Source organism: Kogia breviceps, chromosome 4, assembly GCF_026419965.1.
Source record: "Kogia breviceps isolate mKogBre1 chromosome 4, mKogBre1 haplotype 1, whole genome shotgun sequence".
In the NCBI taxonomy this organism is placed as follows: domain Eukaryota; kingdom Metazoa; phylum Chordata; class Mammalia; order Artiodactyla; family Physeteridae; genus Kogia; species Kogia breviceps.
Genome location: NC_081313.1, coordinates 109448340 through 109465584, shown reverse-complemented (window position 1 = coordinate 109465584; position 17245 = coordinate 109448340). Strand labels below are relative to the sequence as shown.

The window sequence follows — 17245 nt, the reverse complement described above, 5'->3', positions numbered from 1 at the left end:
CTTCTGTTCCAGTTGAGGATGCCCAGGGAAGCCCAGTCATTTAGCTGAGTATGTAAATGCCCATCAGCCCTACGGCTGTGGCTGCTCAGGTGGGCTTTCTGGAAAAATGCTTACCGTGACCTATGCATTTTACACCATTCCGTTCAAGACTCATGTGATCACATACATAAGACTACATCGTGGCACTCCTGCTATGCAACTTCAGGAGAATTTCTTAACGTCTCTCAAGCCTCAGTTTCCTTGGATATTAAGTGAATACATCTAATACCTATAGCATAGGGTTGTTCCAAGAAATAACTGAGCTGCCATGTATGAAATGCCTAGCACAGTGCCCACATTGGTGTTCAGTAATTGGCTGCTGTGATAGCTATTATATGTATTCCTGCTAGTCCTCAAGTTTGATGTTTAAAAAATTGGTGGATATGGCATTGATGAAAGTAACACTCAATCCTAAAAAAGATTTGGGAGGCTTCCCTGTTGGCGCAGTGGTTGAGAGTCCGCCTGCCGACGCAGGGGACGCGGGTTCGTGCCCTGGTCCGGGAAGATCCCACATGCCGCGGAGCGGCTGGGCCCGTGAGCCATGGCCGCTGAGCCTGCGCGTCCGGAGCCTGTGCTCCGCAACGGGAGAGGCCACAAGAGTGAGAGGCCCGCGTACCACACACACACAAAAAAATTTGGGAACCCCTAGCAGGGAGATGAACACTCTATCTGCATTATACAACTTCCAAAGCATTTCTGTCACTGGTGTTTTTTATAACCCACCTTTGTGTGAAAGCGGAAACAAGCAGCCAGGGAGCCCTCAGCCAGAGGACCCAACACTGCTCCCAGCCCCCCTCCCACCCCCTCCTACAGGAGAGACCTTGAGCTCAACTTCACCCCACATCTGCTCCTGCTTAGAACCAACATCCATCCAGGGCAGATCTTCATCCAGTGAAATGCCCTCCTGCATATCAGCCATGGGTGCCCCACCCAGGAACACTGGCTGAAGCCAAAATGCTGTTTGCAGAATCTGAAAGTAGGGAAGTTTTTTTCTTTCGGTAGCTGAAGAGAAAAGGAAGTGCAAGGATGGCGAGTTTATGAGTGGAAGTTGGGAAATGGACCATAGGTCTCATTCTGCTGAGACATCAGGGCCTGGGTAGCAGCACCTCTCACTGACGTTGCATCAGAATAGGAGAGAACCAGAGGACACGTCAGTTCTGCAACTTTGATGGCATGTAGGTCTAGCTAGGAATGCTTAGCCTGTTCTTCCACGTGAGCAGCTTGGAAAAATAACCATATCATGTTTAAAACAAATGCTACCAGAGGTATGTTCTTGTCCTGAATCAGAGAAGTAGGCAGAGCCTTTCTGAAGGCTCATCTCTCACCTCCCAACTCAGACCCTGAAGTCTTCTCCCAGGATTTGTTGTCAATGTGCACCTCTTCTTTATCCTTTGGGACCACATCGAGAGATGACTTGAGGAAATAATTTGAACATTTCTGGGAATATTTAAAAATTATAGAACTCACTAGAAGTTTATAGAATTTCATTTATATCCACAAGAAAACATTTGTTTCTAAAAGGTGTAAGCTTTTCTCATCATGTTGGAGAGGAAAAGGGCTTGTCTAACTAAGCAGAATTGAATAACTACTACCATTGTGTGTGTTCTGGCCTGAACTGAGTGGAGGCTTTAGAAATTTTGCATCAATGAAGACTAGTTTCTCTAGAAATTCTCGAACCATCCCCCCTGAGATTATATTAGGTGTAAGTCAGCCAACCTAGCAGATCTAAAGCTGTATATCACAGGACCATATTTTGTGACAGTTCTGATTTCATACTTAGTATTTTGGGGGTGTTCCTTAGAAAATTCCGGAATTTGGGAATCCACGGGCAAAAATTTCTGGGTGATACTCTCAGAATAGTTTGTGGGTCCAGGGACTCTGTGGGATTTGTACATAGGAGACAATTCAGGGACATTTCCTAACATGGGCCTGGGTTTTAGGAAAGATGCTAGGATGAAAGAAGGACAAGCAGTGAAACAAAGTGCATGGTGCATGGATCTTCTTTTCAAAAGGAGGATATTTTAATAGATACCTATTAGAAAATATAATTTTTTTAATCCTGTAACTTTCTGTGTCCCCAGAATCGCCTCTGCAATTTGCAATATGGGTGTAGGTACCTGAGCACATGTTAAAACCCTGCCTACCACACATCTTGGTCAGAAAGGGATGGTGCCATTGCTGATGCTCATCTCTGACAAATAGGTCACCAGTAGGTTGAGCATAAAGGCCTCATGGGGTATAATTATGAGAGCAACTTTATTTTTGTCTCCATCTATTCTTTTAAACTTGCTTGGTGGGGATAGCTCTTTGTCTGCCCCTGGATAAAACTTAGGCATCTCATGCCTTATCTGGTCCCTTTCAGGTGAGTCCCATGGGGATTGTAAGTCACAAACACAATCTTAATTCAGAATTCCAAGTGTTAATCCAAAATATGAGTCTGTCAAAAAAAAAAATTGGTCTGTCCACTTCACTGCGACTTCCCTCCCCTGCCAGGGCTGGCTGCAGGCTTGGTGGGGAAGGCATGAGATCATGCCTTCCTCTCTTCCCGTCTGGGGATCCTCCTCCTCCTCCTCCAGCTTGCTAATGAAGGTTTCTGCCTTCTCCCACCAGATGGAAGTAGGGAGGGAGAATGATTTTGGGCAAAAGTTTACAATTCAATCTCCGTTTCATAGACACTTTGAGGAGTTCTTCTCCTGAGGCAGGCAGTGCCCTTCCTTTGGTTGTCTGCTCCCCACTTCACATCAGCTTCTGTCTCTGGTATACACTGTACCGCTCCCCACTGATTTTGGGAGGAAACCAGGCTGCAGATAAGATTCCTTTTTTTTTTTTTAACATCTTTATTGGAGTATAACTGCTTTACAATGGTGTGTTAGTTTTTGCTTTATAACAAAGTGAATCATCTATACATATACATATATCCCCATATCTCTTCCCTTGTGCACCTCCCTCCCTCCCACCCTCCTAGGTGGTCACAAAGCACCGAGCTGATTTTCCTGTGCTATGCGGCTGCTTCCCACTAGCTATCGGTTTTACATTTGGTAGTGTATATATGTCCATGCCACTCTCTCACTTTGTCCCAGCTTACCCTTCCCCCTCCCGTGTCCTCAAGTCCATTCTCTAGTAGGTCCGTGTCTTTTTTCCTGTACTGCTGCTAGGTTCTTCATGACCTTTTTTTTTTTTTTTTTTTTAGATTGCATATATATGTGTTAGCGTACGGTATTTGTTTTTCTCCTTCTGACTTACTTCACTCTGTATGACAGACTCCAGGTCTATCCACCTCACTCCAAATAACTCAATTTCGTTTCTTTTTATGGCTGAGTAATATTCCATTGTGTATATGTGCCACATCTTCTTTATCCTTTCATCTGTTGATGGACACTTAGGTTGCTTCCATGTCCTGGTTACTGTAAATAGTGCTTCAGTGAACATTGTGGTACATGACTCTTTTTGAAATATGGTTTGCTCAGGGTATATGTCCACTAGTGGGATTGATGGGTCATATGGTAGTGCTATTTGTAGTTTTTTAAGGAACCTCCATACTGTTCTCCATAGTGGCTGTATCAATTTACGTTCCCACCAACAGTGCAAGAGGGTTCCCTTTTCTCCACACCCTCTCTAGCATTTATTGTTTGTAGATTTCTTGATGATGGCCATTCTGACCTGTGTGAGATGATATCTCACTGTAGTTTTGATTTGCATTTCTCTAATGATTAATGATGATGAGCATTCTTTCATATGTTTGTCGGCATTCTGTATATCTTCTTCAGAAAAATGTCTGTTTAGGTCTTCTGCCCATTTTTGGATTGGGTTGTTTGCTTTTTTGATATTGAGCTGCGTGAGCTGCTTGTGAATTTTGGAGATTAATCTTTTGTCCGTTGCTTCATTTACAGATATTTTCTCCCATTCTGAGGGTTGTCTTTTTGTCTTGTTTATCGTGTCATTTGCTGTGAAAAAGCTTTTAGGTTTCATTAGGTCCCATTTGTTTATTTTTGTTTTTATTTCCATTTCTCTGGGAAGTGGGTCAAAAATGATCTTGCTGTGATTTATGTCATAGAGTGTTCTGCCTGTGTTTTCCTCTAAGAGTTTGATAGTGTCTGGCCGTACATTTAGGTCTTTAATCCATTTTGAGTTTATTTTTGTGTATGGTGTTAGGGCGTGTTCTAGTTTCATTCTTTTACATGTAGCTGTCCAGTTTTCCCAGCACCACTTATTGAAGAGGCTGTCTTTTCTCCACTGTATATTCTTGCCTCCTTTATCAAAGATAAGGTGACCATATGTGTGTGGGTTTATCTCTGGGCTTTCTATCCTGTTCCATTGAGCTATATTTCTGTTTTTGTGCCAATACCATACTGTCTTGATTACTGTAGCTTTGCAGTATAGTCTGAAGTCTGGAAGCCTGATTCCTCCAGCTCTGTTTTTCTTTCTCAAGATTGCTTTGGCTCGGGGCTTCCCTGGTGGCGCAGTGGTTGAGAGTCCGCCTGCCGATGCAGGGACACAGGTTCGTGCCCTGGTCCGGGAGGATCCCACATGCCGCGGAGCGGTTGGGTCCGTGAGCCATGGCCGCTGAGCCTGCGCGTCCGGAGCTTGCTCCGCAATGGGAGAGGCCACAACAGTGAGAGGCCCGCGTACCAGATTAAAAAAAAAAAAAAAAAAAAAAAAAGATTGCTTTGGCTCTTCGGGGTCTTTTGTGTTTCCATACAAATTGTGAAATTCTTTGTTCTAGTTCTGTGAAAAATGCCATTAGTAGTTTGATAGGGATTGCATTGAATCTGTAGATTGCTTTGGGTAGTATAGTCATTTTCACAGTGTTGATTCTTCCAATTCAAGAACATGGTATATTTCTCCATCTATTTGTATCACCTTTAATTTCTTTCCTCAGTGTCTTATAGTTTTCTGCATACAGGTCTTTTTTCTCCTTAGGTAGGTTTATTCCTAGGTATTTTATTCTTTTTGTTGCAATGGTAAATGGGAGTGTTCCTTAATTTCACTTTCAGATTTTTTGTTGTTAGTGTAGAGGAATGCAAGACATCTCTGTGCATTAATTTTGTATCCTGCTACTTTACCACATTCATTGATTAGCTTTAGTAGTTTTCTGATAGCATCCTTAGGATTCTCTATGTATAGTATCATGTCATCTGCAAACAGTGACAGTTTTACTTCTTTTCTGATTTGGATTCCTTTTATTTCTTTTTCTTCTCTGACTGCTGTGGCTAAAACTTCCAAAACTATGTTGAATAATAGTGGTGAGAGTAGGCACCCTTGTCATGTTCCTGATCTTAGTGGAAATGGTTTCAGTTTTTCACCATTGAGGCCTATGTTGACTGTGGGTTTGTCATATATGGCCTTTATTATGTTGAGGTACCTACCTCTTTGCCTACTTTCTGGAGGGTTTTTATCATAGGTGGATGTTGAATTTTGTTGAAAGCTTTTTCTGTGTCTATTGAGAGGATCATATGGTTTTTATTCTTCAGTTTGTCAATATGGTGTATCACATTGACTGATTTGCATATATTGAAGAATCTTTGCATTCTTGGGATAAACCCCACTTGATCATGGTGTATGATCCTTTTAATGTGCTGTTGGATTCTATTTGCTAGTATTTTGTTGAGGATTTTTGCATCTATGTTCATCAGTGTTACTGGCCTGTAGTTTTTTTCTTTGTGACATTTAAAAAAAAATTAACTAATTTATTTTTTATTTTTGGCTGCATTGGGTCTTTGTTGCCGTGTGCAGGCTTTTTCTAGGTGTGGCGAGTGGGGGCTACACTTTGCTGCAGTGCATGGGCTTCTCATTGTGGTGGCTTCTCTTGCTGTGAGGCACGGGATCTAGGCGCACAGGCTTCAGTAGTTGTGGTGCACAGGCTTAGTTGCTCCACAGCATGTGGAATCTTCCTGGACCAGGGCTCGAACCCGTGTCCCCTGCATTGGCAGGCGTATTCTTAACCACTGCACCACCAGGGAAGCCCCTCTTTGTGACATCTTTGTCTGGTTTTGGTATCAGGGTGATGGTGGCCTCATAGAATGAGTTTGGGAGTGTTCCTCCCTCTGCTATATTTTGGAAGAGTTTAAGAAGGATAGGTGTTAGCTCTTCTCTAAATGTTTGATAGAATTTGCCTATGAGGCCATCTGGTCCTGGGCTTTTGTTTTTTGGAAGTTTTTTTTTGTTTGTTTGTTTGTTTTTTTTTTTGCACTACGCTGGCCTCTCACTGTTGTGGCCTCTCCCGTTGCGGAGCACAGGCTCTGGACGTGCAGGCTCACTGGCCATGGCTCATGGGCCCAGCCGCTCCGCGGCATGTGGGATCTTCCCGGACCGGGGCATGAACCCGTGTCCCCTGCATCGGCAGGTGGATTCTCAACCACTGCACCACCAGGGAAGCCCTGGATGATTTTTAATCACAGTTTCAATTTCCATGCTATTGATTCTGTTTGTATTTTCTATTTCTTCCTGGTTCAGTCTTGGAAGGTTGTGCTTTTCTAAGAATTTGTCCATTTCTTCCAGGTTGTCCATTTTATTGTCATATAGTTGCTTGTAGTAATCTCTCCTGATCCTTTGTATTTTTGTAGTGGCAATTGTTACTTCTCCTTTTTCATTTCTAATTCTATTGATTTGAGTCTTCTCCCTTTTTTTCTTGGTGAGTCTGGCTAATGGTTTATCAATTTTGTTTATCTTCTCAAAGAACCAGCATTTAGTTTTATTGATCTTTGCTATTGTTTCCTTCAAGATTCCTTTTAAACACACCATTCCCACCACCACCTATTGTTCCTTCTGCAGACTCCATATCCAGTTTCTGGGATTTATTGGTTTTTTTTGCAGCCAAGGCCTTCTTCACCTTTATTTTTGGGACACCCCCCCACACAATCCCCCAGCCCAAGCTGTAGGGAACATGATTGGGCTTTTGAAACAATCTCATTAGAGGCTGAGTTAGCTTGGGTTTCAGATTGGAGATGGCAGAGAGGACCCCTCATTTCTCCCCCTTTTTAAAAAATTTTTTTGCAGTACTCGGACCTCTCACTGTTGTGGCCTCTCCCGTTGCGGAGCACAGGCTCCAGACGTGCAGGCTCAGCGGCCATGGCTCACGGGCCCAGCCACTCTGGCGTGTGGGATACTCCCGGACAGGGGCACGAACCCCTGTCCCCTGCATCAGCAGGTGGACTCTCAACCACTGCGCCACCAGGGAAGCCCCATTTCTCCCCTTTTGATCGGCTATAGCACTCAGCATAGCTCTGTCTCTGAAGAAATCCTTCTCACAAATTCTTCCTCATTCATTCATATTCTCTCTCCCCCACCCCCACCCCTTTCTTATGAAGGTGAAATTCACATGGCATAAAATTAACCATTTTAAAGTGAAAAATTCAGTGGCATTTACTATAATGCTCTCTTAACCTCAACTCAGCCCTTTTTTAAACCTCTTTCTGGGCGAGGGTTGCAAAGTTAGCATCTTGGTTTATTTGATATTTCTTGTGTAAATTCTGCACATGGTCTGGCCCCTCACTTTTGGAGTTTCACAGCTGTTGTATCTTCTCCTCAGTGGAAACTTCTAATTTAATGTCTTTTGTACATGGCTGTGTCCTTAGACCTTATAGAGCCCTATGAGATGGGTGTCATTGTCCCTATTTTATAGGTTAGGCAACTGATAGAGGAAAAACGACTTGCCAGTGTTACACTGGCAAGGAGGGGCAAGGCCAGGATTTGAGCCTCCTCAGATCTGTCCAGCAGCAGTGGCCGTGTTGTATCCATGTTGACATGAAATGGTGTCCAACAGCCTCCCTCCACAGCCTGCTGTGCCTTCTGTCCCCACCTGGTCTCTGTCCTCTGAGCCATCCTAGCAGCCCCGGGCTTCCTCATGAGCAGCAGCGAAAGGTTGTGTCAAGACAAAGCAAGAATATCCATGTCCCATCTCTGCCAGTGAGCAGGCAGGAGGGCTGCCCCAGCAGTCTGGACCTCCAGCCTGGCCTGAGCTGGGGCCTTTCCAGGTGCTGGATGCAGCAATAAAGTCCTCTGCCAGCACAGCTGACTGCTGGATTCTGGACACTAGAACTGCTCAGGCCCAGAGAGTGGCATAGTTTACTGGGTATATGTATAAGGAGACTGGAGGCCAAGAGCCTGTGCTCCTTGAGGAAGGCAGAAGGGAAGGTGCAGGCCAACCCATCAGTTCTGAGGCACTCCTTGAGGCGCTTGAGGTGACTCCAAGCTGTGTCACCTGCCTTCTGGTCTCAAGCACCTCGGAGCCTCATGATAGGCTTCAAGTGTCTACAGAATGAAGGTCCCTGACACAGCATTCATCTGCCTGGGACTCTGAAGGCAGCTGTGGACGAAGGCCAGAGGTTTGCGTGGACAGCTCTGGGTGTCTGGGACTGGTGACTCTGGTGCTGTTCTCAAGGAGTGGCCCTTGAGCTTCCCACTAATTCTCCTTCTTGCTCTCTCCTTTCAGGGAACCCAAAAGGTGCGATGCTCACCCATGGGAACGTGGTGGCTGATTTCTCGGGCTTTCTGAAAGTGACAGAGGTGAATAAAGTAGACTCACCAATGCAGGTGTCTCTCAAGGACACCCTCAAGCCTCAGAGGTTTTTGGGGTTTTCTTTTTTTTTTTCCCTGGTACAATCTGGGCTGCCTTTCACAGGCAGGAGTTTCTGTTCTCATTAGAGCAACCTCACTGTCACAGATACTTTTAACCCCAAACACTGAAATGATCCATACCTGGTAAATATTCAGTTGATTTCTGAGAGTGCTCAGATCCCAAAAAGAAAAACGTGGAAACCTGTTTTTCATTTTTAACTTCAAAAGTTAAGATACCTGTGATTTTATGTATACCTTTATTTAAAAGTAATCCTTAATAATTTGTTTTTCCAAGTAGGTCAGGGTTTAATTCAGTCATTTTGTGTTTAAGGACTACTAGAGTCTGAGAAACAATGGCAACTGTTAATTTATAAAGCTGTACTTAAAAAAGGTAAATCTAAAATCAAAAAAGCTTGATAACTTGGCCTGACAAAAGCATGTTAGCACTTTTTAACCGGCTAAGAAAGAAGGACTTTTTTCCACAAGTGGTGAGTATCTGAATGTCCTACACTTTCCTTAAGGAGAAAGGAATGTACTTTTTCCTATAAATTAAACTTTTTCTCTACTGTGGAGAAAATCGCTGTCTATATTTATGCCAGATGGCATTATAGAGCATATGCCCATTTGTTATATATTTTGGTGGAAAACTGTGAGACACTGTTGGTAGCTGAGCCCAGACCAGGAGCCATGAGCAAGGTTCCCTGGGCTTGTCCAAACTCGTTCAAAAGCCAGCCCAGGAGACTGAAGACCTCTGTAAAAGGGCATAGAGCTGGGAAGTCAGCCAAGGAGAGCTCACCCCTGAAAGGGGCCCCCTGGCCAGGGCAGCCCCTGTCCCTGAGGTCAGACCCATCCTGGAGAGTGGGGTCCCTCTTAGCCATCCTCTTTAAGGCCATGTTCCCAGGCTGTATAGCTTATGAGGCCTGGTTCCACCCACCACGCCTCTGTCCGGGGCACGTACCCCAGCCCCAGTAGGCATAGACCTAGGGTTCTCTTGGGCCCTTTCTCTCGAAGGAGGACCAGAAAGTGCCAACAGGCTGAGACCCTCTGAATCGCTGTCTGGGTGGCCCAGGAAAGCTGGTGAAGGGGGGCCTGAGGCAGATTCTGCAGCAGTGGGGAGGGAGAGGCATGCCGGTCTGGCGCGAAGACTGAACGAGGTGCAGGCCCTCCCAGAGGAGACTTCCCTGCAGAGCTCTGCTGGTTTATGTGTGCTTCAGTTGGCTCTTTGCTTCTGCAGATAACCTAGACCCACTGGCGCTTCTACCTAACAATCCGCTTCCTACACTGCCCTGTCTCTCTGTCTCTCTTTTCTTTCTGTGCCTCCCATCTTCCTCTCTCTCTCTCACTTTTCTCTCGCTGTCATCTCACCTCTCTCTCTCTGTCCCCCCTTCCCCACTGCCCTTCCCCTCTTCATGTTTGCCCCTCCAGGTCATTTTCTCTTTATTGTTTTATGACTCTCTTGTCGTCTTCCTGTCAGTGTTTCTTTCCTTTCTGTCTCCCATGCCCGGCACCTGCAGAAAGTGATCTTTCCGAGACAGGACGATGTGCTCATCTCCTTCCTGCCTCTGGCTCACATGTTTGAGAGAGTCATCCAGGTAAGACGCCCGCCTGACTGACCGGGCCTTGCCTGGGCTCCTTCTGTTTTCTTACAGAGTCAGTGGGCTCCCACTTGTGCGGATGTGCACATTTCCTATTTGCCTTTAGCACACATGTTTGAGCGAATGGTGCAGGTAAGGCCCTGGCTTCAGGGAGGCACAGTCTGAGCCCAGAACCCAGAACCCTAGCAGGGTGTCACACTTGTCACTGGCAGCATGAAGTAGAACTAAACTGGCCTGTCCTCAGAAGGTGCCACAGGGGTCAGAGGGGTCAGAGGAACTTGGACCCCCTGATCTGTCCCTCCTGTGAGCACTGCTCCAGGGAGGACCCAGGCCTGCTTGTCTTACCTGTGGACGCACCTTGGCTGAGAAAGGCCCCAGCTGCTCAGAGAGCATTGCAGCTCTGCAGAAGTGCTTTACCATTCAAGCTCTGTACAGTATGCCTCCATTTATGGCCCAAAAACCTATATTCTGTAACTTTCATCACTCACTAAACTCCTAAAAAAACAAGACAGTGAAGTTGAAAGGGGAGTCAAACTATCATGGCCCCTCAGGCTGTGGATGGGACTGGTGTTATGGTTGGACCTGGGACAGGCCTGTGGGGACACAGAGAGAATGGAGGAGTCCTCCTGAGGTTGTGGGGGTAAAGAATTATCCGTTTGTGTCACTTAAGGGACCAGCCTGTGCATAAACTATCTCCTAAGCCTCTCCCATTTTGCCTTGGGGGAGGTCTGGTATACTAGGGCGTGCTTTCAAGCTTTCCAGACCTGCATTCGAATGCCAGCAATTACCGTGAACTAGTTTTGGGACTCTAGGCAAATCCCTTTCTTTACTTCTGTGACCTTTGCGTTCCTCATCTGTAAAACAGAGATTAGAAATTCTGTTTCCCGTATAGAATTGCTCTGAGCATGACAGAAGGGAGCCCCTGGCCTATTCTTAGTCCCATTAACAACCAGCCAGGCTCTGCCTTGGCCTCCTACTGCCAACATTAGCAGCACCTCCAGTACTTGTGGGCACTGCATACCCTTCCAGAGTTGCCGAGATATCCCTGGGGAAGACCACAGGCGCTCTGAGACCTGGAGCGGACACACCGATAGGGTGTTGTACAGCTCAGAGACTGAGTCCCCAGGGAGGCCCCTGTCCAGGCTTTGGGAGTAAGCATGAAGGGGCAGGCACCAGTGAGACTGGCTGCTCTGGCATCTCCCAAAGGCTCAAGATTCTACCCTGTCTCCTGCTTCTTCTCTCCATGTCTGAGTGGGATTTGGTGGGGAAGGGTGTGTGTGTGTGGGGGTGTCACCTCTAATGGCTTCCTTCAGTGGCCCAAGGCAGCAGCCAGAGCTGGGAGAGGGGTCACAGGCGCCCTCCATGTGGGGCAGAGCTTTGGACAGCTCTGGATTACAACCAGGAGTGACCACCCTGAGGGACTCCTCCCTTCCTGTCCACTTCTTCCAGTCTGTCGTCTACTGCCACGGAGGGCGCGTCGGCTTCTTCCAGGGAGACATCCGCCTCCTCTCAGATGACATGAAGGCTCTGTGTCCCACCATCTTCCCTGTGGTCCCACGACTACTGAACCGCATGTACGACAAGGTGAGCCCCACGGGGAGTCTCTGGCCAGGCTGAGCAGCTGCATATCTGCTTGTTTGGACAGAGGCTGGAAGCCCCAGGCAGGCTTTCTACACCACCAGCCCCAGGTCCTGGAAGTTGCCTCTTCTCTTGTATTCCCTGACTCTCACCCCCTCCTTCTCCTGTTTTCTTCCTATTCTCCAAAACCCTGGTTGGGAGATTTCGGGGGAAGGGCTTCTTTCCCAACAACGTGCCCGGGCCTTGGTAGCATTAACCTTTAGCTGGATGTCACACATTCAGTGACCTCCTGCAGGGACAGTAGAGTGTGGCTTCTCTGCTGGCCAATCTAGGCCTTCTTCCTGGGGGTGTGTCTAGAGGCGGGACCTGCAGTCTTTACAGCTGTTTCCAACTTCTGTTCCTCAGATCTTCAGCCAGGCAGACACATCATTAAAGCGCTGGCTCCTGGAATTTGCAGCAAAGCGTAAACAGGCTGAGGTCCGGAGCGGAATCATCAGGAATGATAGTATCTGGGATGAACTCTTCTTTCATAAGATTCAGGTAAGAAAATGAACAAGTGATGATAGAGTGGCACCCAAGTGTCCAATGGGTGACCTTACAGAAGAATTAGAGAAGTTCATCCCAATGATGTGTAATCTTATGAAATAGTAACTTTTTGCTAATGAAATCAAAGCTTAAGCTATCACTGAAATTTTAAAGGACCCATTTTTGTTCATTGGAGATGTGTTATATTTGCCAAAGGCAACCAGCAAGAAGGACTCCTGGAAAGTAAGTTCGTTGACCTCTATAGGGAGTAGGGCAGCTTTTTTTTGCCCTTGGGTAGTCAGGTTCACCAAGGAGCTCTTGGGGCTTGAAGATTTTCTTGCCCCTCCCTGTAGCCTTGGCCACAGTGGCTTTCTAGTAGTACAAGGTTCTAGCCAGATGACCAAGAATCTTCCTTTCCCTCCGTGTTTCCCATCTCTTCAGCCTCTCCTAAACCAAGCTGTTTATGAATTACTCATTCCTGTCTCCTCACTAAAGTTTTAAAGCTCTGCATTACTCAAAGAATTTATAGTTAATTTGTACCAGTACTCATTTTTCCTTACTACTCTATTTTTAACTAGGAAAATTAATATTTAAAATCTCTTGGCTCAACTTACAGAAACAAAGTGTTTAAAAAATTCTTTGACCTCTGCAGTGCACAGTAAATAGCTCATGGCATTGATTTAGAAATGAAAAAAGGCCATGCCATTAAGGTGGAAGTGGGAAGAAATTGTCCTCAGTAATTGTTTTGGATGCTTGCAAATGATGAGAGAGTGAGGGAACAGCTGTGTATTTTAAGAAAGGGAGAATCAAAATTATAGAATGCCACACAGATTAATGGCCCTTATCTCAAAATACATAAAAGAGTTGGCCATATTGTGGGTTCGATTGCAAAGCTGATTGGGCTGATTCATTTGGAAGGAGAAGAGGGCTTCCTCAGCTCATGTGTTATATAGCCTCAGGCTGCCTCTCTGATCCTAACCCTAGGGTCCAGGTAGGGTACAGCTGTTGAACGTTGATGTTAGGTGAGGCCCAGATGAGCTACACTCCACTTGCCACAGCACAGACTCTGGAAGATTCTTCTCTCTTCCCACAGGCCAGTCTTGGTGGGTGCGTGCGGATGATTGTTACTGGAGCGGCCCCCGCGTCACCAACGGTCCTGGGATTCCTCCGGGCAGCTCTGGGGTGCCAGGTATTTCCTTTATGTGGACTTCCCTGGGGGCAGTGGGGTGAGTGTTAGGGCAGGGCAGGAAACCCATTATACCCTCTACTGTACAGAGAAATATTCTGGGGGCAAGATCTTTGTGGGATAAAAGCTCCCTTCTCTGAAGATGTAAAAAGCCCAGGGTCACTGAAAGCCAAGATAGCATTGTGACATTGTGGAAAGCCCAGGTGTGTATCCACTCTGGGAGAAAACTGTATATGGATCATCAGTGTGCTGGAGAACCTGTCCCACACCTGTACCAGCATCTCTGCATTCTCCAACCTGCAGACTATTTCCCAGCCCAGAGAAAGAGCACGAGGGAGGGGGATAAAAGTTCATTTGTGTGTTTTTATTTGATTCAGTAGGTTTTGTCATTGCTAAAAAATTTCATTCCTTTATTTATCCATTCAATTAATGTTTGTCAGGTTCCTGCTTATGCAAACTGTAGTAACATAGTTGTGACTGGTGGGTTTTAAGTAAAGTAGGCACATCTACTTCATAAATGTGCATGCTTAAAATTTTATCCTTTAGAAGCCATGCGCTTCTTGGGAATTCCCTGGCAATCCAGTGGTTCGTGCTTTCACTGCCGTGGGCTCAATCCCTGGTTGGGGAACTAAGATCCTGCAAGCCGCCAAAAAAAAAAAAAAAGAAAAAGAAAAAAAAGGAAGGAAAAAAGAAGCCATGGGCTTCTTACACTGACCTCCTGTTCTACACCAACATGAGCTGACTGCTCCTAAAGGCAGCTCTCCCACATGGTCTATTCATGCAAGCACATGGGGCTCTGAAGGGGAGTATCTTACAGAGACAGAACCTTTATTGGATTTTAAAATGTTTGTCTTTAATACATATTATTCAAATTAGAAATAGAGTCAGTGGTTGAAAATAGGTTAGAAGTCTTTATCCCAAACCACATAACCTTATCTACTAAGTGTCTGTGGTTAAAAATAACATTTCTTCCAAGCAGAGTAGCTACACCTGTTGTCTGTGTTCAGTTTCTCCTGAAGGTACCTACTTCCAGAGCACCTCCCCGCCCACCGTCCCCAGCATGGAGCAGCCAGATGCTCCGTGAGAGGTTAGCTGGCTGAAAAGGGCAACCAGCTATCTGCAGGCGGGTGTGCACCTACAGTATGGTTTCTGTGTTTTGCTTGAAGGTTTATGAAGGTTATGGCCAAACTGAGTGCACAGCTGGATGTACCTTCACTACACCCGGGGACTGGACATCAGGTAGGATTGGCTGGAGATGTGGGAATGAGTTAGAACAGCAGGCTCTAAAACTTTCTCATGGAAAGTATATTTACATGGGCACATAGGAATCAGTGGAAGAAACAGAAGAAAAACAATGATGGTGGTTTTGTCTGTGTTGTGGCATTATGGATCTGTTTTTTTTTTTTTTGTTACATATTTTTGTATTTCCTACTATATTTTGTATTTTCCTATTTCTTTATAAATAAATAGAAGTCATGTTAAAAAAAAAAGTAAAAGATCACAAAATACAGCTCCAGGTAGAAAAATGCCTATGATATCAATATATTGGATTTTATAGTTTCTAAATATCACACAGTCTTGCTTAGAGTCATTTCAGAATGAAGGAAACAGGCTGTGAATTGGATATGATTTAGGAAGGAGAGGCAAGTTTATAGCAGCCAGTGTGCTGTTTCTTGAAGAGCCATTTCACAGGCTCTTTGAAACTATGGTCTCCTGTGATAGCAACATCTGAAAGGCAGTGGTAACCTCAGAAAGGAGCAACTGCTATCCACACCCTCATTCTGAAGGGACCTATCTTTCAGGGCAAGGAGGAAGCAGTAGGTAGCCCATGTATTGGCTGTCACTAAATTTAGACCAAATACAATCATCCGAAAAACATTCAGCAAAAGAATTCTTCAGGATACCAACTTCCTCTGTGAGTCTGGAGCCACCCTTCACGCTTAAGTTTGCTCAGCTACAAACTAGAAAACTTGGGATGATGTGCACAGAAAAGAAATATGCTTAGTAGTGCAATACTATTTTCAGAGCACCTTGAGGTAGTCAGCAGAAACATGATAGGTGGATTCTAAATTGAAATCACATTTGGTGAAGTCAGTTACAGAAGTTTTATCTCCTTAAACTCTAGCTGAATAAAGCCTATCTTGTATGTGAAGTTTTTGATCTCCCTACCACTGGCAACTTTACTACACGGACCGTTTTCTGAGGTCCTGGCTCATTAACTTTTTTCTTGTTACTGCGATCATATTTACTGATCATTTACATGTATACCCTTCCTTTGGACACTTTCTTCCCTCTTATGATGTCATACATTTTCCTATGTGAGGCTTTTGAGGTTTTACCTTTTTTTACGCATCCTTACCATAAAAACTTGCAAAGGTTATTGAGTACGAGAGGATCGGTATCTTTGTACAATATTGTAAAAGATTTGGCGGTCTCTCATTTAAAAGAGAAACGCAAGTGTCACAGCCTGCTTTTTGTTTACGTGGCTCACTTTATTTCAGGACCTTGGCCAGCACCTGCTTAAAAATCCTCTGCCTTGCCAGTGAGTTGTGTAACAACCACAAATACTAGAAAATGACTTAGATGTAGTTTTGTGGTTGGAGTATATAAGACCAAGAAAATTTGAAGTCTTATTTAGGTGGGCGGTGGGGGCGAGTTGCCTCATCCTTGTTTTCCATTTCAACAGTCTGGTGACTGGAAGAAAAAGCAATAATGACTATATTTTATGATTCCCCAAACCAAAACATATGATCTGATGATGGGGAAAGTGTTTTAATATAAAAAATCCTGACTATGTGGTTGGTGTGGGTATGAGCCTCCCCAGAGACCCTGTACAGGTTGACTCTTGGCCGTGTAAGCCTGGCCGGCTGTTTAAGAATCAGATGTAAAACAAAGGCCCAGCAGAGGTTGGCCTCTCCTTTCTCCAGAACTTTGTTTTATCATCAGTGCTTGCTTGTGACAAATGCCCATCTAGAGGTGTATTGCTTTCCATCCACGATTCCCCACTTTGACCACTTGAGGGGTTTCACATGGCGTGGAGCATCTTCAGTGCTGAAATTGATCTGAACACTGACAAATGCACATTGTTCTGGTGTTCTAGGACACGTAGGAGCACCTCTGCCCTGCAATCATATCAAGCTCGTGGATGTCGAGGAACTGAACTATTGGACCAGCAAAGGAGAAGGAGAGGTAAACTTGAGCGTTTAGCCATTCATGTTTGTGGATGCTCTACATGTAGCAAGTAAAAGAAAACAAAAATGGAAATGGAATTGTTTTCCTTTCACCCTATGTGTAAAGTCACTTTATATTATTGATTAATTTGACTCAAATGAATTGAGCATTTTCTCTCCTGTTTATGAAGTAACCAACCCTCAAGGCTGGGAGTGGGCTGGTCCAAAACAAGATTTGGGATTCGCAGACTGTTTTAAAAAATCCATTTTTTTCTTAACTGGCATGGCTTGTTGCTGTGTATCTGTGCAGGCAGAAACGTAACCATTTGCAAATAGGCCACATGGAGTAGATAGAGCTGGCCTGTGCTTGTTCACTCCATGGGAGTAGATAGGAAAGCTGAGTGCCTGGTCATGAAGCAGGGGGCTCAAGCATCTCTGGTAGAATCAGCCAGCTTTCAGTATCTGATGAGACCCCATCCAGTGTCACAAAGCAGTGCATACTGAAAGCCGCAGTGTTCCTGAGGAAGAAGGGACGGCAGAGAGGTAGTTGGAGAGGACACTGCTTGAGAGTAGGCAGGAGACAGTTGAGAACGCTG

General features: G+C 45.2%; 1 protein-coding gene across 10 annotated transcripts in view; it reads left to right on the top strand.

The window, feature by feature from the left end:
* Positions 1-17245, top strand: part of ACSL6 (acyl-CoA synthetase long chain family member 6) — a 64617-nt gene that overhangs the window by 32142 nt on the left and 15230 nt on the right. For 9 of the 10 annotated variants that reach the window (XM_067031550.1, XM_067031546.1, XM_067031553.1 and 6 more), the window contains 7 exons: positions 8471-8544; positions 10110-10187; positions 11640-11774; positions 12174-12308; positions 13387-13482; positions 14646-14718; positions 16580-16668. In XM_067031550.1, the coding sequence (XP_066887651.1) occupies positions 8471-8544; positions 10110-10187; positions 11640-11774; positions 12174-12308; positions 13387-13482; positions 14646-14718; positions 16580-16668 (680 nt within the window). Of the gene's footprint in view, positions 1-8470; positions 8545-10109; positions 10188-10244; positions 10323-11639; positions 11775-12173; positions 12309-13386; positions 13483-14645; positions 14719-16579; positions 16669-17245 lie in introns of all 10 variants that reach the window. The other variant, XM_059061817.1, reaches the window with a different exon arrangement.